Genomic DNA, 27159 nt, shown 5'->3' with positions numbered 1-27159 from the left:
GGGCTATATAGAAATGGAAGGGGCACACAGGCTGGTCTTTTACCTGGAAGAAATTCAAGTTAGACACTATTACAGCATAGCCACAAGTAAAGGTTAAAATCCAGATGCAGCTGTTATGTAGAAACAAACTTACTAAGAAACTTAGTTACGAATTTTATGCACTAGTTATACAAGTGGCTTTCTTGCTTTTCTTTGAATACATTTGACTTACACTATATGAGGGCCCTTATACTTGCTGTCCTCAATGTTCACATCTCAGTTCAGTGTCCTCTTCTAAGGGGTTTTGTTGATCACTTATTTACATTACTTCCACATTCTTCTCCCCAGCTATCTGCTATCTCATTATGCTGCTTTATTTTCTTTACAGCATTTAACCTTATCTGAAAGTACAGAATTTATATTTGTCTGCTTGTTTTTCTTTTTCCCTCAAAAGTATAAACTTCAAGGGAGCCGGGGCTGCCTGTCTTATTTGCTGTGGGTTCCCAGCATACACACAAAAAAGTGCCAGCACACCATGGATGCTCAATAAATATTTGTTGAAAGGAGCATCAATAAAAATCACCGCTGTAAAGAAAATAAGCATCAATATTCTGTTCATGCTTATTTTTGAGTCCTTTACAATATTTCTATTCTGGTTACCTGTTACTTCACACCAGCTACACCAAACTTAGCACCTTAAACGAGCAGTTGTTCATGATGTTCACACTACTGTGGGTCAAGCATTCAGGCAGGCCGTGGCTAGTGATTTTCGTGTTCTACACGGTGTTGGCTGGGGTTACTTAGTGGAATTCCACCAGCATCTGGTAAGGTGGGTCTGAGGTGTCTTCACTTTGAATTCTGGCACCTGGGGGAGATGGCTATAAACCCGGGCTCAGCTGGCCCCCTGGGAATTAAAACATATGCCTGGAGCTGGCATAGTATTATATCCGTCATTTCTTTGGTCAAATTAGTTACAGACCAGCCTGGGTTCAGGTGAGGAGTATCAAAGCATATGCAGTCATTTTTAATATTTCTGAGACACAATATTTCCAAGCAAACGTTCCTAAGGTAAACAGTGCAGCCCTGACTGGTGTGGCTCAGTTGGCTGGGCAGTGTCCTGCCACCGGAAGTTCGCTGGTTCGATTCCTGGTCGGGGCATGTAACTGTGCTGTGGGCCTGGTCCTCTGTGGGGATGTGTGTGGAAGGCAACAGGCTGACGTTTCTCTCCCATATGAGTGTGTCTCTCCTTCTCTTTCTCCCTCCCTTCTCTTTAAAGTCAAAAATAAAAATAAAATTAAAAAAATTGAGCCCTGGCTGGCTTAGCTCAGTGGATTGAGTGTGGGCTGGGAACCAAAGTGTCCCAGGTTCAATTCCCAGCCAGGGTACATTCCTGGGTTGCAGGCCATAACCCCCAGCAACCGCACATTGATGTTTCTCTCTCTCTCTCTCTCTCTCTCTCTCTCCCCCTCCCTTCCCTCCCTAAAAATAAATAAATAAAATCTTTAAAATAAATTGTTAAAAAAGAAGAAAAAACAATCCAACAAATTGAATTCAGTATCTTTTTGGAAGTGACAGGCTTCTGATCAAAGTTTCACCTAAATTCAAGGAAGGCTTCAAAATGCTAATAAAGAAATATAAAAGTTAAAAGTGATATAATGTAAAAGATATATAAAACTTCTTATACTATGCTGTATACCTGAAATTCATATGAAAGAATATTGAATGTATACTGTAATTAAAAACAAAATAAAATCTTTTAACATACAGCTTATTTGCTTATTTAAACACAATAAACATTGTAAATTGGTTCAGGTCCTCTGAAATTATAGCAAAGATTCATGTATGGATTCCAGGTAAAGAAACCAGCAAATGCCAAGTGGATGAGTATTATTTTTGGGATTACAGTAGTGATAAAGGCCTATGAAATTATAGCTTTTATGTAATGTGGATAAATTTTCTTTATGTAAATATTATATGTGATTGCTATGATAGGCAGAATTAATATAAGTAGTGAAATTACTACTGAGGGGGCAAATAGGTTTGTCATTTTTACTTGGAATCCCACTACCATTTTAGCTGCTAACACAAATGGATAATTCCTACCCTATAAAAGTTTGGAAAAACCATACTATTATACACGAAGGCATGAATTGTCAGTTTTTGCATACTTTTTTTGGGAAATAACAATTTTTACTTTCTGTTATTAGATTCACAATCTGATGCTTTTATTAAACTATATTTAGAGTACACATTCCCAAAAATGATTTTGTGTTTGCTTGGTGGATAGGAGCAGGAGGGATGGAAACTATATTATGAGGGTATTTTCTTGTATAAACGACAGTGTAATGCGGTTGTTGCAATGTGTCTGATTTCCCTGCTGTGTTATAAGTAGTATGTAGAGGGGATACAGGGCAGTGACAACAGTGTTAGCTCTGTAAGGGGGAGAATTATTTGTAGGCCATGACCTAAAATAATACTTCGGAAATGAACTTGTTCACAATTTGAGTTTTTGTACAGGTGGCTTTAAATTCATCTTAGTTGAAATTTGCTGAGCTTCTTGAATGTTACTATTCAAGTCTTTCATCAAATTTGGGGGGTTTCCAGCCATGTTCTTCAAATATTGTCTGTCAACTACTCTGGCCCGGGCAGGGTATAGCCCTCTTGGGAAGGTGTTGTGAGGGGCTCTCATTGTGCCCTTCCTTGCTTGCTGGCTCCCCTTTTATTTCAAGAGTGGGAAGTGCAGCTTCCTCTCAGCCAGGCCCATACATAATTGGTGTGAGGATATTTCCATATATAGATTCATATTTGGATTCACATGTGGATTCATGTATGAATTTGTATCGGCAAAGATTTAGGTGATGTGTCTGCTATGTATATTTTTCTGGGGAAGTAGATTCATAGTTTTCATTAATCTCTCAAAAGAGGATATAATGACCCCCTCTCCTGCCCAATTAAGTAAGTATTTCCAAGAAAAATTGGGAAGTAGTTAAATTTATTTTTGGAATTATCTCCCTTGATAATGCCTAGTCTTGCATAATTAATAATGATAATAATAGCTGCCTTAAAAATGACTACCTGCTTATGTGCCAGGAACAGTTCCATAACAAGCCTATAAAGTAGTACTATTACCCATATTACAGATGAGCAAATTTAGGCACAGTAAATTGCCCATGCTCATCCAAGTGCCAAGTGGTGGGGCTGGGAACCCTAGCATATTGGCTTCAAAGGGACCCACACAATGAGGCCCTGTTCGGGAGTAATAGTTTACTCCTTTGTAAACGGGGGTAAATAATAGTAGTCAGTGTCATTGTGGGGATTAAATGTGCCTAACCAGGATGGTTCACAGTGGTAAACCTAACACAGATTACCTTGGGTGCTTAATAAATACCGGCTCTTCATTCTTAGCCATTGTTGTGTCCCAGAGGCTCTGCTATCTTTCACTGTAGAGATATTGGTGTGATAACGTGCAATCCCTGACAGAGGTGGCTGGTTAGGGATTTGAAAGTCTAGGGCTTAAACTGGAGATACTGCTCTCCCCACCAAACTCCTTAGGGTCTCATGTTTTCTGTTAAAATTATATGCAGATACCACACCGTATTCCACAATCCTGCTGCTATCTAGTAATATAAAATTCGTTTACTCCCAACGACTTTGGAATCATTGTTTTTCTAGGAAGATCACCTTGTGGACGACTGGGCTTCACACACACCACTGCTCTTGAGGGACGTGGCAGCGCAGGTTTGGGAACGGGAAGGCCTAGATTCCTAGTCTGGGTTAGTTTTAGAATAAGGCCGGACTCCTTAGGTTGTTTGGGCCTCCTATTTTTCATTTATAAAATTGAGTGGCTGGTGATGGCTAGGTGATTTTACCAGGCTCTTTTTTTTTCCTCTCTGAAACTATACACCTGAAGATGGTCGTTTAGCCTAGTGATTTTCAAACTGTGGATCTCCATTAAAAAACCAATCGGTGGGTCAAACACTAGAAAAAAAATCCGAGTAAATACGGCTTGGTGAAACTTGTGTTTCAGAATGGATATTTAAATATGTGTGAAATATATATGTATTAATCGAAAGTGTATTTCTTATTATGGGCAGAAATACTTGAAAGGTAATGTGCTGCGTGCATCACCACCACCTCGGACAGGAAGCCGGGAGGAACCTGGAAAGCCCGCCTTCCCGAGAAAACCAGTCTTGGAAACTCGAACCCCGCCAAAACCCGAAGGCGCAGCTCCGAGCGCGAGCCACGGTCCCGTCGCTCCTCGCGATGGCTGCGGCCCCCCAGCGTTCCGCGCGCGGCCTCGGCGTCCACGTCGCACTTCCCGCCTCGGGCCCCCGCCGGAGGGAAACCGCGCGCTTCTGACGTCATCACTCAGCGCCGCTGTCTCCACCTCCTTCCACTTCGACCGAGAAGTTGTTGGCGCGAGTGGATTCCCATCCCCGGTAACGGATTCCCCAGCCCGCCGGCCTGCGCGCCCGCGCTTTAATCCTTGGGCTGCGATGGTGAGCCCCAGGGGGAGACTGAACGGCTCCGGGGCTTGGGAAGAGTTTGCAGGCTGGGTGTGGACGGGGCACTCTGGGGATGGGGGTGTGGGAGACGGCGGTGCGTGGCTCAAGAAGGGAGCTAGGCACAGACCATGCGTGTATTCACTCAGACTTTCCCTTGGACCATGGGCTCTAGCTTTCGGCCGCAGCCAGCGCGCAGGGGTTTTGGTGCTGCGCGGTAGTTTGACACTTTTCCACTCTGGGGAGAAAGGAGGAAGGAAGAGAGATTTGAAGGTGATTTTGGTTGGGGTGGGGTGCAGCGGTAAAGTTGTTTACCTGTTTAGCATTGCCCCAAACCTCAATTTATCTCCTACCCAAAGCCTTTGAGTCCCGTTAAAGCTTTAGGTCCAAAGGGAAGAGGACGTAACAAACTTTCCTTTCTTATGAATAAGTTATCTCAGGCCTTCAACTTTTGTCAACAGCTTCACGAGCTCATCACATAGGCGTTTTGACACCAAGGGTATGGGGAGGATGTTTTGTTTTCCTGAGTTCACAGAAGTCAAAGGGTTAATAGGGTTTACGAGGGACGAGGGTGGATGGGGATGGTGGGAATCACACCTCTAGTAAAGCAGATGTAATACATTTGACAGCTACCATCGCTTATCACCTGATGTTAAAAATCTTAAAAAAAAATCCGCACACCCAGAAACCTCTGCATCATTGTGCATAAAGCATTCAAATTAAGAGTGAAATAATTATGCAACCGTCAAAACAGACGTTCACGCTGATAGGGTAGTAGATACAGGTCTGTGTTCGAACTATTTTAAAGGGCAACTTAAGATGTTTCATTAAGGTAGAGTCTACTTAATAATTAGACATAACTTTTTCAGTCATTCTTTAGTTTGTCACAACGCCAACATTCTGGGGGGAAGTTTTTTATGCCAAACTGGGAAACCTTGCAGCCCTTTTGTTTCTGTTCAAGGAAGGATAAAATAGTGATGATAGCTCCCGTTCAAGTGTCTTCTTCTGGTATGTGAGCTGCTTTTTTATGTACCTTTTCTCATTTACACCTCACAACAATCTAGTTTTACAGATGGCAAAGGAGACTGTCAGAGTTTCAACAATTTGTCATGCAACTAATTGTAGAATTAGAACTAGGGTTTTCTGACCAGTAGTGTATACTGCCTTCCTGAAATGGTCATTAGATTTTGAACTTTAGGCACTGGGATTGTGGAAAGGGGATGAGATCTGGAGTCTTGCAGGTGAGAATGAGATGTTTTAGTCTTGCTCTGCCATTTAATAGTTTTGTGGTTGGGGCAATGGCTTAGCTTTACACTCTTTAAGCCTCCATTTTCTTACCTGTAAAAGTGGGGGAAATCAGCTGCCTTAAATGATTATCTTGGGGACTAAACAAGATAATATGTGTAAAGCTTCCCTTTTGGTGCCTGGCATGTGGTAGGCATACAACTACATGCTCCAAATGACCTGATCTTCTCAGGAAGGACTCTCTATGGAACATTACTTAGAGTTTAAGGCGCATCGTAGAAGCCTCTGCTGTTGTCAGATGTGGCAAACAGCAGCTTATATAGTCAACTTTCATTTGATCATTTTCACCTGTTCATCAAGATACTTTATATTGTGGTTACTTTTTTCCCCCCTTAGGATTCCTTTTCATGGTGCAGATGAAAAAAAAAAAGCCCTTCTAAGAAAAAGAGTCAAATTGGTTAGTTTTGCTCTTTGTTAATGGGAAACAGCAGTTCATGTTCAATAAAGTAGGGATTTGGATTATATTGGTATTTAATTTAGTTTTTCTGTCTCTAGTACAAAAGTTATCAAAACCTTAGGATAAAATTTTGTTCAACAAAATTTATTGACCATTTGTATACAAGTTATATAGTGCAGCAGTCCTTAACTTCTGTTTGGGTCATACTTCCCTTTGATAATGTGGATGGTATGCAAATTTTCTGCCCATAGAAATGTATATGGGCACATATACTATTCTAGGGGATTTACCTGTTTTCTGAAGCCTTTTCATATACATAAGGTTAACATCTCTTTCCCTAGGAGCTTCATTTTTTCTCAAATATTTTTCAGTTAGAAGTTATGAATAAAAGAATAAAATACTATATCCACAAAATGGAATGCTATGCAGCCACTAAAAATGAAAAGAACTGGCCAGGGCTGGGTGGTTCAGTTGGTTGGAATGTCATCCTGTATACCTAAAGGTTGCAGGTTCAATTCCTAGTCAGGGCACATACCTAGGTTGTGGGTTCCATCCCCAGTTGGGGTGAGTGCGGGAGGCAACCAATCGATGTTTCTCTCTCTCCCTCTCTCTAAAATGAAAAAAAAAAAAAAAGAAACAAAACTGTGTCCTCAGGTAAGGACTAAAAAAAAAAGGAAAACTTTATGCCCTGATATGAAACAACTGCCAAGCTAATTAGGTGAAAAAAGTAAGATGCCGGAAATATATGATGTATGATACCAGTTTATACAGTAGAAGAGAGAAAGGAATATGTACATATTTGCTTGAAGATACATAAAATCTCTCAGGAGGAAGACACAACTAATTGATAGCATTTGTTGCCTGCACAGATGGGAAGTATGGTATGTGTCTGAGAGGCAGGGCGGGGGGAGGCTTTACCCTTGAATTTTGAACCATGTGACTATAATGTCTATTAAAGGAAATGAAAGAAAATTGAAAATGAAAAGGATACAGGCTTAGCTCGTCTTTTTGTATTTTGCTTTACTGAGCTTTACAGATTTTTTTTTACAAATTGAAGGCAAGTCCCTGTGCCAGCAAAAAGATTGCGATTCATTTGATTGTGATACTTTTCTGTGGTGATCTGGAACTGAACCCACAATAGATAAGTAGCCATGTGAACAATTTGGATTGCTATGAGGATTTAATCAACTGGTCAAAATGCAAATAAAACCTGGGAGAGGCCATTTTTAAGAAATCAGTATATGTAAATCATTGACTGGTATAGTTATTTATTGAAAATATAGAAGTAAGGTTTAATTAAACACACAAGAGACTTATGTGATACAGTCTTTTTGAAGAGCTGTCAGGTGAGTCAGAACACACTGTAATTTGAGCTGTTTCACTGCCCCGCTGTAGGGTCACCTTTCACATCCTAGGTTATGACTGCTGCCCCTGGAGCGGTGCTGTGACCCTAATGTAATGTAGCTGTTGTCATATATACTGTGCTTGGCATATAAGACCCCTGCCTGCTTCTCCAGTCTCTGTTTTGAGTGTATTAAGCTGGTTCTGTCTTGGTTTTTGTTCTTGCTGTTTCCTCTCCTTGGAACAGTCTTCCTCCAGATCCCTGCATGTCTCTGCCTTTTTCATTCAAGTTTCTTTTTAATTTTTTTATGATTATTTTTTTATGTTTTGGGTTTTTAATGACTGAAACAAAAAAGATAGAAAAACTCAGCTTCTGGGAGATCCATTTGTTCTTGCCAGTCTTGTACCTCTCTTCAAACTTGACCTTGGCCTCCTGTCGGGCCTTCCTTTCAGAGCAGGGTCTCTGAAGATGTCTTTGTTGACGACAGTTTTGTCCAAGGGGATATCCTCAGAGTATCTTGTGGGCATGAGGTGATTGTAGCTATACACTCTCACAAAAGACTTGATCTTAGACCTCTTGGCAATTTTCTTGCCCATGGCAGCTATCACTTTGTGGGGACAGCAGTCAGTGCCAGCCACCACAGCACAGCTGTAGGGGCGGTCTGACGTGCCATCATCAATGTTCTTCACCGTGACCGCCTTGTGTCCAGAGCAGTGCCCAGCCAGGACCAGCACCACCTTCCCGGGTTTCGTAAACTTGCCCGTTTCGACAGCAGCCACTCCAAGTTTCCATCGTCACTGACTTGGAGCTTTTGGTGTCATAGTTAAGAAACCATTGCCTTCTCCAAGGTCACGAATGTTTATGCCTGTGTTTTCTTCTAAGAGTTTTATAGTTTTGGCTCTTATATTTAGGGTTTTGGTTCATCTTGAGTTAATTTTTGTGGGCGGTATGAAGTAGGGTCCAGGTTTCTTCTCTCACACGTCCACTTGCCCCAGCACCATTTGCAGACCACTGTTTTCCGTTGAATTATTTTGGCATCTTTCTTGACAAATCAGTTAGCCATTAAATGTGAGGTTTTTATTTCTGGATTTTCAATTCTATTCCATTGATCTGTATGTCTATCCTAATTGGGAAATGTGAAACTTTCAACTTTATTCTTTTTTTCAAGATTGTCTTGCCTATTCTGGGTCCTTTGAATTTCCATAGAATCAGCAAAGAATCTAGCTGGGATTTTGATAGTAGTTGTTGTGAGTCTGTACGTCAGTCTGGGCAGTATTGCCATCATAACAATGTTAAGTCTTCTGCTCAGTGAACATGGGGTATCATTCTATATTTAGATTGTTAATTTCTTTAAGCAGTGTTCTGTAGTTTTTAGAGTTTGTGTTTTACACTTCTTTTGTTAAGTTTATTCTTATATATTCTTTTTGGTGATACTGTAAATAGGATTGTTTTCATAATTTCACTTTTAAATTGTTCATTGAAGAATGTGGATATATAATTGACTTTTGTATATTGATCTTTAAAGTGGATTTCTTAGGATTTTTTATATATAAGATCATTTCATCTGCAAATGGAGATAATTGTACTTTTTCCTGTTCAACCTAAGTGCCTTTTGTTTCATTTTTATTTATTTATTTTTTGCCTTATTGCTTCTGCTGCAGCTTCTACAATGTTGGATAAAAGTCACAAAAGGGTGAAGCAGATCAGTCTGATTTCTGATGTTACGGGATAGCATTCTGACAGCGTGCTTTCTGCTTTCAAAGTACAAGGCCTTAATATAATTTAAAATTATTTCATAGTTTTTCTCTGCTTTACTGCCATCAGTTATATCTTTGTATGTTTTAGTCAGATTTATAATTTTGCATTTTGGTGGTTTTCAAGATAACATTTTTATATTTGGATAGATTTTATGAAGTGTGTTATTGATCATTAGTTTCTGTTTCTGCTCATTGATTTGGAGTAAAAATCTATGTATAAAAATAAATGTTCATAATTCTTTGTTACTCTCAAAATCGAGACGTGAAGCTGAAATGTATTTTGGCAACTAATCTGCAGAACACTGCAGTACTTACTGTGCATAAAGTTCTGTATTCTTTGAAGGTAAAGTAAGACAGTGACATAACTTGCTTTCTTTGCATTTTGATAGCCAAGTATTGATACAACTTATTTGTCGATTGAGGACATCAGCAGTGGGAAAAGTGATTAGAGCTATTTGGGTATATGTCAAAGTAAATACATATCAATGTTTGTACTTTGGCCTTCTAAAGCTAAAGGTATTGGGTCGGCCAAAAAGTTTGTTTAGCTTTTCCTGTTAAATAAAAGACACATTTTTTCATTTTCACCAATAACTTTATTGATTTGGATATTTTGAGTATGTTAGCTATTTCCTGTGAAGTATAATATTGATTCTCAATTAATGTCTCAATTTGATTGGTTTCAACTTCAACTGGTCTACCCAACCATGGAGTATGGTTCGGTGAGAACTCTCTGGCATGAAACTTCGCAAGCCACTTTTGACATGTGTGACAGTCACAGCACCTTCTCTATGCACTGCACAAATCTTTTTTTATGTTTCAGTTGTGTTTTTACCTTTCTTGAAATAATAAAGCATAATATGCTGAAAATGTTGCTTATTCCATCTTCATTAAAATGGCTACCCCAAAATTTACCAATTTTGTTATGTACACCAGTATGACAGCTGTCAACAATACAGTCTAAGAAAATTGTTTTGAATGAAGTTAAAGGCAGCTATTAGAGTCATCTTGGCCAACCCAGTATTATGATAGCTTGCTTACCTTTGTGTGGGTTTAGGAGTACTTATTGCAAAAAAATTTTATCTCTCTTTTTAAAAAAATTTTACTTGTTTTTAGACAGAGGGGAAGGGAGAGAGAAAGAGAGGGAGAAAAACATCAATGTGTTGTTGCCTGTCACATGCCCCCTACCGGGGGACCTGGCCTGCAACCCAGGCATGTGTCCTGAGTGGGAATTGAACTGAGGACCCTTTGGTTTTCAGGCTCAATCCACTGAGCTACACTGGCCAGGCTTATCTCTTAGTACTGATAGGTTTATAACCAATCAAACTGGAAATGTGTTGGTATAGACAGTAGACTTAAAAACAATTTTTTTGAGTACTTGGTGAAGCCTGGTACTTTGTGTGGGCATATGTATTTTAAATTACGTTTGCTTCTCTCTGACAGTGTTGTAGAATTAATTGTTAGTTACATCTTAGGGTAGGAAAATGCAAGAGGTCTTTTTGCTTACATTTAGGAGCATCTTAAGTTTCAAAACTGTTACTAGAGAATGTCTTGTTGGCATTCTTAATTTTCTCATCTGTGAATTGAAGTTAAAAAACTTCATAGGGTTGTTCTGTGAATTAAATAAGTTCATATTTTTACGGTACTTAAACCATTGCCTGGCCCACAGTAAGTCCTGTGTAAGGGTTTGTTAGATAAGTAAATAAATGAATCCCCGAATCAGGGCAGGCAGAGGCAAAGGAAGTAGAGGGAAGAGGACGGCAGTACTTGGGAGACAGGTTAGGTGGGATGATTAGGTGGAGGGTCAGAGCGAGGAGGAAACACAGTGCCCATTGTCCTGTTTTGGGTGAATGGTTGTACTGTGTTGAGGTGGGAGATAGAGAGAGAGATCCATATCAGAGGAATAGGAGCTTACGAGCTGGAGGGACCTTTGGGGCATTAGGATGGATGTTTTCTGGCAGACGCTAGTGAATATGGGGCTCAAAGGAGGCCCAGAGTGCAGAACAGTGTAAAAATGACTGGTATGGTTAGTGAGAAGACCACCTACTGTGTCTCCTTGGCACACGTTCTGGCATATTTTAATAGACAGGCAACCCATTAGTGGCAGCTTCCTCTACTAGCAGTAAGCTCTGCAAAGATAGGGAACTGTCAGATAGCACCTGGCACATGATACATTTTCAGTAACATTTGATGAATGAATAAGTAAAAATGAATTTCGTGCTTCCAAAAGAGAAATCAACTAGAATTTAATACTGGTATGAAAACACTTTCTCTAGCCCTTTCTGCATGACTTTATGTTGGAGCTATTGAACATTTAATGACAAAAAGTGTAGCCTAGAGAAATACAGTATGTATTAGGTTGTAGGTCTGATTTTGATGTGAGCTTAATTTCAGTGTTCATTCAGGTGGTTTAAGTGTGCTTTTTTTAGACCAGAAGTCAGTTGTAAAATTTGACTTCTTGATGAATAAAAACCACAGAGTACAGTAGCACTGATGAAAATGTCAAAATGTGGAAATAAGCCATTAGATAAGGCACCATCAGTTTCAGATGCTTCCGTTATCCCATTTATGTAGGCATGAAGAACTTATTTTAAACCTAAATTAGGTAAGTATTTTCTAATTTCTGTTTAATTTTGCCAGTGTTTCATATTTTTGGATCAGGTACCCGAACACTTTCTGTGATACAGTATTTGATTGAGAGAACTTTTTAAGGCTCATCTGATGTAAATATTATGACTTTAGAATGTTACACCTCTGTCTCGACACAGGTAAGAGTGGAATGGGCCTTTCCTTATCTTGGGAGCAGCCTCTGAGGTATACTGGCAAGATTCTAGAGCGAGTAGTGGGAGCAGTTTCTGTTCTCTGTGCTCTCCGTGATCACCCACCCCCGTTACTGTTGCCCTGCTGTGCTGGATCTCATCTGTTCTCTATTTCCTATGCTCTGCCTCGTTTTCTAAAGGCAGAAAGACCCAGAGCAGAAAGTAGCATGAGAGCTCCATGGGAACAGATGTTTTCCCCTGTTTTGTTTATCCCAAGCATGAAGAATAGTTCTTGGCCCGTAGAAGGTTCTCACTAAGTATCTGTTGAATGAATACATGAATGATTTAATGAAGGAAGTTGATGCAGGCCCTTAAAATTAATTTCTAGCTAGAAACTGTTACTGTTCAAAGGCTTATTCAGACACTTTTTTCGCTTGTTGGTATCTTCCTTACTCTGTCATTAATATTGGTTATATAGAGAGATATTTCTGATTTCTAAAAAAAGTAACTTCTTTGGCTAAAAACAAATTTGAAGAAGAGGAAGCATCTACTAAAAGTGAAAGTATTTTGGTTTTTGTAGCCACAATATACCAATATGACAAGAGTCCATATTATAAGGATCAAGCATAGGTCAACTTTAACAATTTACCTCAGAAACAATGCCCAGTGTTAGTTTAATAATTAAAATTTCTTAAAAAGTAGTTGGTAAAGTCACAGCAAAAAATTAGTCCCAATTAAAGACTTACTATACAGTCTTTTAAAACAAATCTACGTTGAATTTTATTTTACGTAATTAAGAACCTCTGAGCCCCCGGTGTGAGTGAAGGACAAGGACCTTAGGAACGCTGACATGTGTCCAGTGACTATTAATGAAGCATCTAGGTGTTTGAGGTGCTGGCGCTGTACTTGAGGTACAGCGGTAAGGTAGACAAACCTGCTTTATGGAGCTTACAGCAATATGTTCAGACTTAGCTTTCTGTGACTGTTAAAAGTATTGTCTAATCATTTTAGGGCCATTTTAAGTTCCTTGTTTTCTTTTTTAAATTAAATTTTTTTTCAGTTACAATTGGCATTCAATATTATATTAGTTTCAGGTGTGCAGCGTAGCGATGAGATATTTATGTAACTTACGAAGTGATTCTCTAAGTTTGGTGCCCATCTGAAATCATACAGAGTTATTAGAGTACTATTGGCTGCATTCCCTATGCTGTACTTTACATCCCTGTGACTGTTTTGTAGCTGCCAGTTTGTACTTCTTAATCCCTTCACCCAGTTCCCCAGCCCCCCTTCCACTTGGCAAGCATCAGTTTGTTCTCTGTATCTGAGTTTGTTTTGTTTGTCCATTTTTGTTCTTTAGATTCCACATGTAAGTGAAATTACATTGTATTTGTCTTTCTCTGACTTATTTCATTTAGCATAATGTCCTCTAGGTGAGTCCATGTTGTAGCAATGGTAAAATTTCATTCGTTTTTTAAGTCTGTGGACACTTTCATGGCTTCCATATCTTGGCTATTGTAAATATTGCTGCAGTGAATGTAGGAATTCAGGTATCTTTTCAAATTAGTGTTTTGGGTTTCTTCTGGGTCAATATCCAGAAGCAACATTGCTGGTTCACCTGGTAGTTCTATTGTTTATTTTTTGAGAGACCTCCATTCTGTTTTCCAGGTGTTGGTTCTTTTGAGAAGCCTTCCCTGAGACATTCTGTGTCAGGTGCTCTTGGGGGGGCTCATAGCCTTGTGAGTAGCTCTTAGGACTGTTCTGTATTTAGTTCTTAACGCACTGATTTGTCTCCCAGGTAGCTACATGAGAGTTACTTCCTGTTCGCGTCTTAAGTCCTTGGCACAGTGCCTGTCTGTAAGCACGCAGGAATCAAATGTATCAGGAACGGGAAGACTGGAAGGGCAGTGTTGCTGACTGTGGGGGAATGGCTACTTTTGTACAGACCCTTAGAGTTACAGGAAAACTGAAGAGGCAGTCATGGTCAAGTGGAAAACTATGAAAGATATTTGGAAGAGGAGGATGAGGTTTCATTCTGGAGGTTTTTGGTTTGCCACCTCTAATCCCAGGGGAATCCTATGAGGCAAGTGGCAACATGAGGAAGTGAGGGGGCAGAGTAATTAAGTCATCAGTTGTAGTAAGGGGCAAAATGGAGAAGGCCTGTGTGTGTGTGACTTCCAGTTCCCCTTAGTCCTCTGCGCAGTGGAGATATGTCATTGTATTTGTCCTGTTTACTTCATATGATCTTCGAAAGAGAAATATGTACAATGGCTGTAAGTAAAATCACGAAAAACTTACTAGCTATCTCTGATAAAATTTGTTTTCACTTTTATGTGATCTTGGCCTACGTATTTTGCATGCTTTGAACTGACCTATTTGTTCAATTAATAAAAAAGTTAATCGTTACTCTCTTGGTTTCATCAAAGAAAATTATCTTTATTTCTTTTACCATTTCTTTTAGAAATGGAGTTATTGAGACAATGGGTATGCACATTTAAAATTTTGATAATGTTGCTGGATGGTCTTGTGGAAAGGCTAAACCTGTTTTTACTTTTATCAGGATTGTAGTGTGTGAGCGTCTCTTTTCCCATGTTCTTGATGAGTCTGGGCATTATCCATCTTTTAAAACTTAGAGAAAAATAATCATGTTTTAATTTACCTGTTTATTTGTGAAGTGTTTTTTTATGTTTGTTGGCTTTTGCATTTCTTTTATAACTTGCCTATTAGTAGTAGCACTTTTTTAATTTTTCTACTGAGTTATTCTTTATTTATTTGTAGGAAATCTTACCTATATGTTTGTAGACATATTCAGATTAGTTGCTTGTATTTTAATGTTGTTTATGGCATCTTTTGTTTTATTTTTATGTAGTCAAATCTGTGTTTATGGATGACTTCTAACCTTCATGTTTTGCTTAGAAGGCCTTCCCTTTGCCAAGATTAGAAAGATGAAAAAATATATCCTTTTTTCTGCACATATACTCAGTAAGTAGGTTATTATGTGCAAGTAAGGTGACCTTTAGATTCATTATTTGGGAACATGATTAGCCACTGGACTTGTTCTTTGATAGTTTTTGAAATCTTCGAAGACCTGGGATACTACACAGATGATGTTAATTGAAGACTAAGGTGAAGTCACATTCTGTAGAGCCAAATTGGTGACCTCTGCCTTTTAGATGTTTATGCACAAGGTGCTGCTCACATTAGAGATAATAGTAAAAATGTATGCGTGAAATGGCTTTAATCATGATGAAAATGCTTTTCCAAAAGCTTAGACTTTTAGTGTATATTGAGTTAGGTCGGGATGCTGTAATTTCTTCACCTCTTCAGCTGCCATGGGTATAAAACATGGGAAGTGTGGGGCAGTGGTGCTGGATACAGGGAAAGGGAAAGAAAGGGCATGTGAGTAGAATTACTTAGGAAGGAAGAGTAGCAATGTGGAGGAGTAGCAGTGTGGTGCCGACAAAAATCAGAGAACTTGACAGTTACTCAACCTTACCACTTCATTTCCTGAATTATGTTTTGTTTTCTTTCTCTTTGTGGTTTTAAGCATCTGTGGTTCTAAAACAGGTTGAAGAACCCCACTGTCTTTAATCTGATTGTTAATCTTCAGTGTTGGTGTTTTCCATGGTTCCTGTGCCCCCTGTGAGCATGTGCCTGTGTCTGCATTTAAACCATTACTGCTGAAATGAAGAGTCACTTGGTAATTTCAAAAGCGAAACTCTAATATGAAATTCTCATTTCCTCCAGAAGCAATAAAGGAGGTAGTTGTCAGCCTCAAGCTCAATTCTTTGCAAGCTGTGTAGCACACTGCGGCTTGCTTTATCATCCATCTCTTCTTTAGCTCCCAGCACAAATGTCCTGTTTCATAGCTGAGGTATCTGTTCTGTACACAGTATTTTTTAGGCTTAAATTATATTAGAATGGATTTGTGACTTTTCAATATTGGAAAATTTATATAAGAGGGTATAAAACCAGGGACATTTTCAGTCATTTTTGGCAGAAGTTAACAGGTTTGTGTACCTTGTTTATCTGCTTTGTTTATTAGCCACAAAGCTGTTAATAAACAGCTTTGTGTGCGTATGTGTGTGAAACATTTGTTTGGGGTTTTTGATGTCTTAAGAGTATGCCAACTATGGTCAGATCTAGGAAATAATTGTTTATTTATTTTCTTATACTTCACAAAATACTTTTATAGGCATTTTTCGCCACAATAGAGAGAGGTAGGTTGGAACATGTAAAAAGGGTTGAGAACTCAAGATTATAACCATCAAGGATAAGAAGAGGGAAAAAGGTATAACTGGTTCTGGAACCCAGTTCTCTGGAATTCAGAGTCTGAATTCTCAGTTTGTGTTCCCTGTACCCTTGACTGTGAGCAGAGATCAGTGTAAATGGAGATGTGTCAGTGATGTGAAGGGATAATCGTTCGCAAAGGAAGGGAATGGAAGCTTTCTACTGAGCCAGAATTGTGATTGGTGCATAGTTACTTCTCATACGGTTGGTATTATTAGCTCCGCTTTACTGATGAGAAAACACACTAATAAGGCAACGTGCTCAAGCTTGCACAGAAAGAAGGCAGTAGAGCAGAGATTTGAACCAAGGCTGCCTTTTAAAATTTTTAAAATATTTTTATCTTTTAATTAAACTGATTGGGATGACATTGATTAATAAGTTTATATAGGTTTCAAGGGTACAAATCTATGATACATGATCTGTATATTGCACTGTGTGCCCACCACCCAATGTCAAACCATCTGTGACCATATGTAGTTGGCCCCCTCTACTCTTTATTACCTCCCACCCTCCACTTCCCTCTGGCAGCCACCATACTGTTGTCTGTGTCTATGAGTTTCAGTTTTATGTCCCACAGGAGTGAAATCATATGGTGCTTGGCTTGTTCGGTTTGACTTATTTCACTTAGCATAATATTCCTCACGGTTCATCCAAGGTGTTACAAATGGCAGTATTTCATCTTTTCTTGGCTGAGTAGTTAGTATTCCACAGGATATATGTAATGCATTTTCTTTATCCAGTCACCTGTTGAAGGACACTTTGGTTGTTTCCATGTTTTTGCCACTGTGAATAGTGCTGCAGTGAATAGATACTGCACAAGGGTGCATGTATTAGCCCTGGCTGGTGTGGCTCATTGGGTTGAGCACTGGCCTGCGAACCAAAGGGTCGCCAGTTCGATTCCCAGTCAGGGCACATAGCTGGGTTATGGATCAGGTTCCCAGTAGGGGGTATGCAAGAGGCAACCACACATTAATGTTTCTCTCTCTTTCTCCCTCTCTACCCCTCTCAAAAAATATATATATATAAGGGTGCATGTATCTTTGCAAGTAAATGTTTTCAGGTGTTTCGGGTGGATACCTAGGAGAGGCACTGCTGGGCCATATTATAACCCTATTCTTAATGTTCTGAGGAGCCGCCATTTCCATAGTGGCTGTGCCAGTTCACATTCCCACCAGCAGTGAACGAGGGCTCCTTTCTCCCCACAGCCTCTCCAGCACTCGTTCCTGCTTGTCTTGTTGACCGCGGCCGTTCTGACAGGTGTGAGGGGGCATCGCGTTGTGGTTTTGATCTGCATTTCCCTAGAGCTAGTGAGGCTGAGCATCTTCTCATATAGCTCTTGTCCATTTGTATGTCTTCTCGGGAGAAGTGTCGTTTTAGGTCCTCTGCCCATTTTTGATTCAAAAGTTCTAGTCCCTTTTCTGTACAGCAGTTTCTTCAAAGCTAAAATCTAAAAGGGTAGGGAGGAGTATGTAGGGAAAAGATAAGAAAAGTAAGTGACTTTTAATTGTCAGTTACACTGTAAATGTTTCAGTATGATTAATTTGAATTCTCTGGTTTAACACCGGGGGTAGAGTAATTAAAGAGAATATCATAATGAGGATCACATTTTTTTCCTTCAGAATTTGGAACACCATATAAGGAAAGTAATGTCAAGATTCTTAGTTGTTAAAGTCTTAAATAATCAGGGTTGTAAGAGCTACTCCTCTGTCAAACTGGAGTCCATATCCCAGCGGCAGGGATTGTGCCCTTCAAGCCTTTGCTCTGTCTGGGCTGGCGGGGTGAGTGTGCACGCATGCTCAGTCGGTACTTGTCTCTTGCCTCTTCAGGAGTCGTGCAGTTGTTAGCGAAAATTTCACTCACTTATTTTTGACCAGATTCTTAGAATTAATATTGCTTTTCACTAGGCAAGTCCTTTTTAACTCAGGTAGTTTTATCAGCTGACTTCTGCACGTGGATACAGTGCTGCTGCACACACAGAACCGCGTCGTGATGGCGAAACCACTCAGGGCGAGCCAGTGTGTGGACAGAGCTATCCCCCTTTTTCCAGTAGAGATGGGAATTTTGTGCAGTGTTTTTATTTACGAATCTCCTTTTTTGCTTTTAGGATATTCGGAAATTCTTTGGGGTTATACCAAGTGGAAAGAAACCTGCGAGTGAGACAGTAAAGAAGAATGAGAAAACAAAGTCTGCCGAAGAAACTTTAAAAGCAAAGAAAGGAATAAAGGAAATCAAGGTCAATTTTCCAAATATCGTTTACAGTTGTGTGAAAACTCAAGTCACCTGCGAACCATCATTGCCAGGGGTGGTATCCTAATCTGACGGCTGGCAGGCTTGAGCCCGGGAGGAACCCACTTTTCAGTTCAGGTCTGAAGGCAGGAAAAGCTGATACTTCAGCTTAAAGACAGGAAGGAAGAATTCTTTTATATTTGGGAGTGGGTCAGCTTTTCGTTTTCTTTAGGCCTTCAGCTGATTGGGCGAGGCCCACCCACATTAGAGGGAGAAATCTAAATCAAATTAAATTTTAAGTTTATTGCAAAACGTCCTCATAAAATCACTGAAAGTATCTGGGTGCCTTGTGGCCCAGTCAAGTTGACACATAAAATTAACTATCATAGGTTATCCTATTTTTTTTTTGTATGGTAGTTTTTACCTTGGACAGTATGAATGATACAGTGTAGGTACTTTCAGTTGTATTATATTCTTCTAAAGAGTGTGCTTTGTATTTAGCAGGTAGTTACCTTTGCTGAAGTCAAACTCCAAATTCTGGTATTCCCTGTGATGGGCAGCACTTAAATCTTTGTTCAGTTCTTTTACCTTAGCAGGGCACTTGTTCCATGCAGACATATTTCAGGAGATAGCCCAGGGTGGGGCTTAGTTTATCAGCAGGAGTTGGGTCACCTTTTCTGTGGTTCTTTCCCTTCTCGGATGCCCTCTTCTCTTGCTGTTGAGTTGTAATAATCGCTTCTGGTTCTGTCCTCTAGTCCAGTGGTGTGTTTGAATTATAATGGTTTCTTCATCTCATTTCCTTGCAAGTCAGTTGATTATTTTCACATTTCGATGTTTTGTTATAATAAAATATTTCTAGTAACATTTCTACCTTATAATTGATTATAGTCAGTTTTTTCCTTTGTGCTTTCATGATGTTTGTTGGGAAATTTTGAATATGTTAGAAATGTGATGTATAAGTAAAAAATATAAACAGTGCCTTTTGCCCTGGTTTTCCAAGAGGCGTGCATTGCGGTAGGCTCATAACTCCTTAACTTTTATTTCTGTCTCTGTCATTTTCTGGAAGTACTTACCTTGTAATATCTAACATCCTTTTACTCTTTGTTATACATAGGTTAGTGTTGAAAGTGGAGCTGAATAATAATACAGCTTTTTCTATAATTCTTATTTGATGCAATTATCATTTGGCCTGTTCTTTGGCATAATTAGGGCCTTATTAACATTTTGGGCTGGATCATTCTTTCGGTGGATGACTGTCATGTGCATTGTACGATGTTTAGTAGCATCCCTAGTGGACCCACTCGACGCCACTAAATCTACACCACCCCTGCCCCTCCCTCCTCCTGCTGCCAGTGATGACAAGCAAGAATGTCTCCTGGCAGCAGAATTTCCTCCAGTTGAGAATCACTGAGCCTAAGTCTAAGGAGGAAAACAGCTACTAAGTTTTATAGGCTTCTTTGTGTTCTAATTATATACTGTGATGTTTATAGGTAAATAGCTCTTGTAAAGAGGATGACTTTAAACAGAAGCAATCAAACAAGAAAAGGAGGATCATCTATGAATCAGGTAATATTTCTTTTGAGGAGCTTTAAAGTTTTCAAATTATTTTCTATCCCTTGGAACAGAATTTTTCAAACTGATGTTCTGAGACACACACAGCTATCTGTGATGATTAGGTGCTATGAGAATAAGGCTCTTTATTCCAGTAAAATTGAAAACAATTTTATTACACCACAAAATTTGTCAGAGCCTATCTATGTTATTGTATTAAAGGTTTTCTCAGAGAGGGATCTAGTATATAGTATGTCTCAAACTTTGACGACTTATTTTAAAAACTATTACCTTCTTGTCCAGCTGTACTTTGAAACTGAACTTGAAAAATAATACCTTAGAATATTGCTTTAGAAACAGACATCTAAATTTTAATTTTTTGTGCTTTTGAGCTTGTCCTTTTTTGTTGCATTTAAAATAGGACAAACAATTAAAGCTCTTCTTTGAATACAGTGTTAAGATAGGGAACATAATTTTTATGTATGCCTTTTATATCTTTAAATAACATTAGAACTCAGAAAGTTTTAGGTCTTGTTTTTGTGGAGAAGACTCATCTGGCGTGAATTCTTAAAATTAAAAATGTAACCTAAAGCCCTGGCTGGTGTAGCTCGGTGGATTGAGCACGGGCTGGGAACCAAAGTGTCCCAGGTTCGATTCCCAGCCAGGGTACATTCCTGGGTTGCAGGCCAGAACCCCCAGCAACCGCACATTGATGTTTCCCTCTCTCTCCCTCTCTCTCTCTCTCTCTCTCTCTCTCTCTCTCTCCCCCCCTCCCACCTTCCCTCTGTAAAAATAAATAAATAAAATCTTTGGAAAAAAAAATGTAACCTAAGAAAGTATTTATAGATTGCCAAGATTTTGATAGTGATAGCAAAGAATTCTGACTCAATTCTAAAAGTACTTGAGTGTTTATTATGAGTCTTACTGCTGTATGTTGTTAGGGATTTGAAAGAAGTACATCTCCCCATTTCTCATGTGTTTCCGGCTTTTTGGAAACTGGAAGTTTAATTGTTTGATACAGTTTAGAGTAGTATGAGACAGGGTTTCTAAATGCGCGGTGAAGACAGAGGACACTAAAGTTTATGAAACACCTATTTTGTGCCAGGCACTATACTAGGTACTTGTACTTAGTCCTGATTTATATTTAAGTGCTCTGGGCAATTAGGTGGTAGTAGACAGAATAATGGCTCCCAGAGATGTCTGCCCTAATTCTTGGGACCTGTGATTGTGTTGTTTACATGGCAAAGGGAAATTACAAAGTTGTAGGTGGTATTAAAGTTGCTAATCAGATGACCTTAAAATAGATTGTCTTGGACTATCTGGTGGACCCAGCGGAGTCACAAGGGAGAGGGAAGCAGGAGAAGTGAGTGAAGAGAGGTTGACGGAGGAAGGTGAGAGAACCAGGGAGATGGCAGTGTGAGAAGGACTTGGCCCGATGTTGAAGATGGAGTGAGGGGGCCGTGAGCCAAGGAATGCTGGCAGTTCCTGGAAACTGGAACTCAGTCCCATGGACACCTTGATTTTAGCCCAGTGAGACTCAGGTTTCTAGCCTGTAGAACTATATGGTAAAACATCTGTGCTATTGTAGGCCACTACATTTGTGGTGATTTGTTACAACAGCCATAGAAAACTAGTAAAAGACTCAACACTGGGCAGAAGAAACCTGTGAGACTTATGAAAGAGATGTGCTTCAAAAGGGAGGGCCTGGAGGATGTGGTTGACAAGAATCACTTTGAAAATGTACTGTTTTATATTTCTTTCAAAGTTCTCTTTTATTTTCCTCTCATGTACAGACTCAGAACCAGAGGAGACAGTGCAGGAAAAAAATGCCAAAAAGCAACCAGAAAAATTACCATTGTCTCCCAAACCTGGCAAAATTCTACGACAGCACCCTGTCACCTACATTTCAGAAACAGGTAAGGATGCCGAATACATTGACTGTTGCAGAGAGAAGTAGTGTGTGTTATGTTCTCGTGCCTCTCGCTGGTGTCTAAATGTACCTCCTTCACACTGAATTGAATTTGTTTCTTTTTTTTGCTTTGTTGAATTATGTTCATCAAGGGAAGGCTGTAATTATCTTTGTCATTTTCTGTGGAAATGGAACTTTTTCAGTGCTCTATATTGAATCATATAAGTTGAAGCTCTCTCTTGAATCATACATTAAAATATTGTTGGATTGTTTTATAACTTCTTTATGGAAGTTTTTATCTAGCATGTTAAAATCATAATCTAGGTATATAATGATTTTCATATGTGTGATTTATAGTCTGGTACAGATGTAACCTGGATTCATGGTTTTCTCTGGTGACATTAAAGATTTTATCATTGGCATTTTTTAAAAAAAGATTGCTTTTTTCATAGATGCACACAACAGTATGGTGGTTACCAGAGAGAAAGGGGGTCGAGGGATGGTGGGAAAGGGTGAAGAGGGTCAAATATATGGTGATGGAAGGAGACTTGACTTTGGGTGGTGAATACACAATGCAGTTTACAGGTGATGTAGTGCAGAATTGTACACTTGAAACCTAAACCTATATATTTTTATCAACCACTGTCACTCCAATAAATTTTTTAAAAAGATTGTTTTTGTACTTAAATTTGTTTTATCACTTTTCAGTGGCCAGAAAGCAAAAGACTTTTATAAATAATCACATTCCAATCTTAATGTTTCCAAAGTATAACTCACTGTTTCATAGATAGTATTCTTTCCCAGGGAGGAGCCCTGAATTACATTGCCACCCCAGGAGAAAACTCATATTTCTGTTTGCTGTAAATTTGATTCTAGCATCGTGAACTCCCAGAGGAGACCACAGCAGGAATCAAAGGTCAGCTCTGTTCACTTCAGACTCTCAGAGTCTGTTGAAGTGGTTCCTCTACAGAAACATTGAAGGAACAAGGAGAACAGCTGATACCTGATTGATTTGTTCTTATTGAGGAAAACCTCTGAAATTATGTTTTGCACTCTGCTACTTATATTGCTAGCGAAGTGAATACACTCGATTTGAAGGGAGAGGAGAAAAGCCAGATTATTTTGGCCCAGCATGTTACAATTTACATTTAACACACATTTATTTGAGTGTCTTCTATGTCTCAGATATAGGTGCTAGGGATCTAAAAGACAAAGGATTCCAGGTACTGTAGGAGTTACCTGGGGCTACAGTATGCAGCAGGTAGGGAGAGGGCTGGATGGCGAGGGTAGGGTTCCATCTGGCCCTTGAAGGATGAGCAGGTGGTGGTGGAGAAGAACATGTCAGGTTAAGGAGATGGGATTATCTAAAGCATAGCATCCAGCACATGGCTTGATGTGTTCATAGGACAGCGAAGGGATTGCTTGCCCATATAATGAGTAGTGGGAGGTAGGTGAAGCTGGTTTGGGGAAGACCTTGAAAGCTTGGCAGATGACTTTAGACTTAATGTAGCAGGGAAAAGGGAACTATTAAAGTTTTTAAACAGAGTTGTGAAACGACAGAAGTAGTATTTACAGGTGGTTGCTAGGGGAGAGATTGGGCAGTGGGTGCAGTAGGTGAAAGGCATTCGGAGGTGTAGACTTCCAGCTATAAAATAAGTAAGTCATGGGGATGACATGTACAGCATATGGAATGTAGTCAGTAATATTGTAATAATTTTGTATGGTGATAGATGGTAACTAGACTTACTGTGGTGATCATTTTGTAATATATATAAATATTAAATCACTACAATGCTTGATTAGTATTCAGGGTGGGATGGAGAGTAGAGAAATCATAATTAGGGAGATTGTGGCACTTATATTAATCTAGGAATGAATTGATGGAAGTCTCAAAAAGTTAGCAGACCCTAGCCAGGTAGCTCAGTTGGTTAAAGCATCATCCTGATATGCCAAGGCTGCAGGTTCGATCCTTGGTCAGGGCACATATGAGAATCAACCAATGAATACATAAATAAGTGGAACAACAAATTGATGTCTCTCCCTCTCTAAAGTCAGTAAATTAAATAAAAAAGTTAACAGTAGGAAGAGACTATTAACTGATCTATACATTTTGATAAATGAGTTTCAGATTAGGTTTTTGTAATACCTATGGGTTTCAGCCATGCTATCTGTGGTTTTTATTGTTTAAGACAGGGGTGTCAAACTCACAGCAAAGCTGATGTGGCCCCCAGTAAAAATGAGTTTGACACCCCGATTTAAGATAATTGAAGAGTTAATGTTGTTAGTGTGCTTAAGGTTCTTTTCTTAAATAACAGCTTTATTGAGATATAATTCATATACCATACAGTTCACCTAAAGTTTTAATGTTATTGGAAGTTGTAGATAAAGATCAAGGTTTTCAGAGATATGAGTAACATTAAAACTTTGCTTACGTGTATGAGCCATTCACTTGAGAATATGAAGGTGCACACATGGCAGATGCATTGGTCAGTAAGTCGGGAACGAAACAAGAAAGGAACCCCTGGTGTTGCAGAAGAAACCTGAGACCGGAAGGTCTGAACCCCTGCCTGGAGAGTCCATCCTTGGTTCCCTTTCGACAGCTGTGTGACATGGAGCTAAAGCTCAAAGTCTGCCTGCCTTTCAGTAGAGCAGGAGCGCTGGTTGCATAGGCTGGTTGGGAAGACTTGATGGGGTGATACAAATGAGAGGGCCAGACCCGGCGCCTGACGCATGTACGAACAGGCAGTCAAAAGGAAGAGAGAAAAAGAAAAACAAAAGAAACCCACTGGTGAGCTTTGTAGGTTCTCTGGGACCATTTATTTGATAAAGTTGTTCATGAGCAAAGACAAAATGGAAATGATGGGAATACATTACTAGTAAAATTTTTGGTAAGCTGGGTTATTTCTTCATTATGGCAGGTGGCAGATTAACTCTAACCTTTTTGTTCTATTGCTAAATGTCTGCTCAGGCACATTGTGCAAATGAACTCTTGCTTTATGAGCCCCTCCACCCGCCGCTGTGGCTACCCTGGTGAAGTGTTGAATATGTGGGAGGGATACTAAAAGCAGTATGTTGATAGGTTTGTTACGTAACTGAAGGTGGTGTGATCAGGTTTGCAGAGACATCACGGTTAGTGAGCAGACAGCGTGGCCTTCAACTGTGGATCAAGGCTATTGCTCTGTGTACACAGAAGGGTCAGACAGTTGAAGCTTTGGTCAGATTTTCTTTAACACGGAATTGTTTATTTCAGATCAGGTGTTTTTGAATATCGTTTTCTGAAGAGACATGCAGCATTTATCTAAAATTTTATAAACATCAGGTAGTGTTTATGTCATTCTGCTGATGTCATGTCCATGTGAAAGTGAGCATTGTCCTGCTTCAGCCAAAATCTTGCAGTACCTTGTGCCCATGTAATATGATGTTCAGTATTACCTAGTATCCTGCTTTTTCTTAACTGAGAAATAGGAAGGAAGCTAGCTCTTTTCTTGCATGTTTGATCTTCTCATACTTTTTTATTCCTTAATGTGGTAGGTGAAGAGAGGGAATATTTTTTATTCCTTTTTCTTTCCTCTGTAGAAGGGAATGAAACTGTTAAAAAGAAGTCCACAGTATAATTAGCATAATAAAATCAGAAATATGAGTTTCAATTAAAAAGTACAACTTCTTAAAATTAATACACAAACTGGGATGTTCTTGAACTTAATAATTCTTTTAATATTCTTTACTTTTTGTTAATTTAAAACTATAATTTTTCAATACTGCCTCATGAATAAATAGTCATATCACTCTCATAAGCTTAAAGAAAACATTTTTGGTAATAATGGTTTAAAAATAAAAATTCTAACTTAAAATTATATTACAATATTTGGAGATTGGATTTTCTTGCAGAAAAGGATTATGTGACATGATTTAGCTTTAACACCTGTTAATTCCAAAAGAAAGGATTTTTGCTTTATTCCGTATTTTATCTTTTATACACCAACCTTTGTTATTTTGGGTGTTTTTCCTGTAGTGTGGCCTGTGTAGCATTTAAAAGAGCATACGTTCTTGAGTCAGACTGCATGGGTTAGATTGTCCTTGACCTTCCCCTGTGTCTCACTTCCCTCATTTGGAAAATGGTGACAGTAGCACCTACATCAGAGGCCTCTGATGATCAATGAGGTAGTGCTCGAAAGGCACTTACAATAGGGTCTGGTGCACAGTAAATGCTTTGTAAGTACTCACTCATGTTTTGACTTCATTCTATACTTTTGTCTGCCTTTAAAGACTGTGCCAAAAACACTTTGCTTTTGCCGAAGGCTCTCTGTTGATTGTGTAACTGTGATTTAGAAATTTAGAATTGTATTTGACTCACTTATGGCATTTATGTCGTGTGTGCTGTCCAGTATAGGGACCGCTAGTTGCATGTGCCTGTTGAGCACTTGAAATGTGATTAAACCAAATCAGTAGTGTTTTTAGTATCAAGTACAGATTTCAAAGATGCAATACAAAAAAAGGAAAGTTATTTTTTAATTTAAAAAAATTTTTAAAGATTTTATTTATTTTTAGAGAGGATAAGGGAGGGAGAGAGGGAGAGAAACATCAGTGTGTGGTTGCCTCTTGCACACCCCCCACTGGGGACCTGGCCCACAACCCAGGCTTGTGCCCTGACTGGGAATCAAACCGGCAACCCTTTGGTTTGTAGGCTGGCACTCAGTCCACTGAGCCACACCAGTCAAGGCTTAGTTTTACTTTTTTATAAAAATTACATGGTGAAATGATATAATTTTGGCATATTGGGTTAAATAAAATATACTGTTAAAATTAATTTCACCGTTTTTTTTACTTTAGTATGAAAGTTTATGAGAAACTTTAAAATTACATATGTGGCTTGCATTTTATTCCTATTGCAAAGTGCTTTATAAACAATGAGAAACACATTTAGGAAGTAACCTAGTTGAAGTGCTTTTGTTTATGTTATACAGATCTTTAGGCTATATTATTATACAGATCTTTAGGTTTACCATTTAGCTCCATCACATATGTTTTATCACTTGTCTGATTAAATCTATCTTGTACTGTTTATTGGTTTTTAAAGTACCATAACTACATTAATTTCCCAAATTACAGGAAAAGGAAAAAACTGCTGATAAATATCTTCATAGCTAA

The 27159-nt window shown here is 39.1% G+C and overlaps 1 protein-coding gene across 5 annotated transcripts in view; it reads left to right on the top strand.

Annotated features, from left to right (window-relative positions):
• The first annotated feature begins 4304 nt into the window (after positions 1-4304).
• Positions 4305-27159, top strand: part of RFC1 (replication factor C subunit 1) — a 63273-nt gene continuing 40418 nt past the window's right edge. For all 5 annotated transcript variants that reach the window (XM_036019845.1, XM_036019848.1, XM_036019847.1 and 2 more), the window contains exons 1-4: positions 4305-4478; positions 18430-18558; positions 20042-20117; positions 21896-22018. In XM_036019845.1, coding sequence (XP_035875738.1) covers positions 4476-4478; positions 18430-18558; positions 20042-20117; positions 21896-22018 — 331 coding nt within the window. In that variant the 5' untranslated portion in view covers positions 4305-4475. The remainder of the gene's footprint in view (positions 4479-18429; positions 18559-20041; positions 20118-21895; positions 22019-27159) is intronic.

This window comes from Phyllostomus discolor, chromosome 1 (assembly GCF_004126475.2).
Source record: "Phyllostomus discolor isolate MPI-MPIP mPhyDis1 chromosome 1, mPhyDis1.pri.v3, whole genome shotgun sequence".
NCBI lineage: Eukaryota > Metazoa > Chordata > Mammalia > Chiroptera > Phyllostomidae > Phyllostomus > Phyllostomus discolor.
Note: the sequence above shows the minus strand (reverse complement) of the source record. Positions and strands in the feature narration are given on the sequence as shown.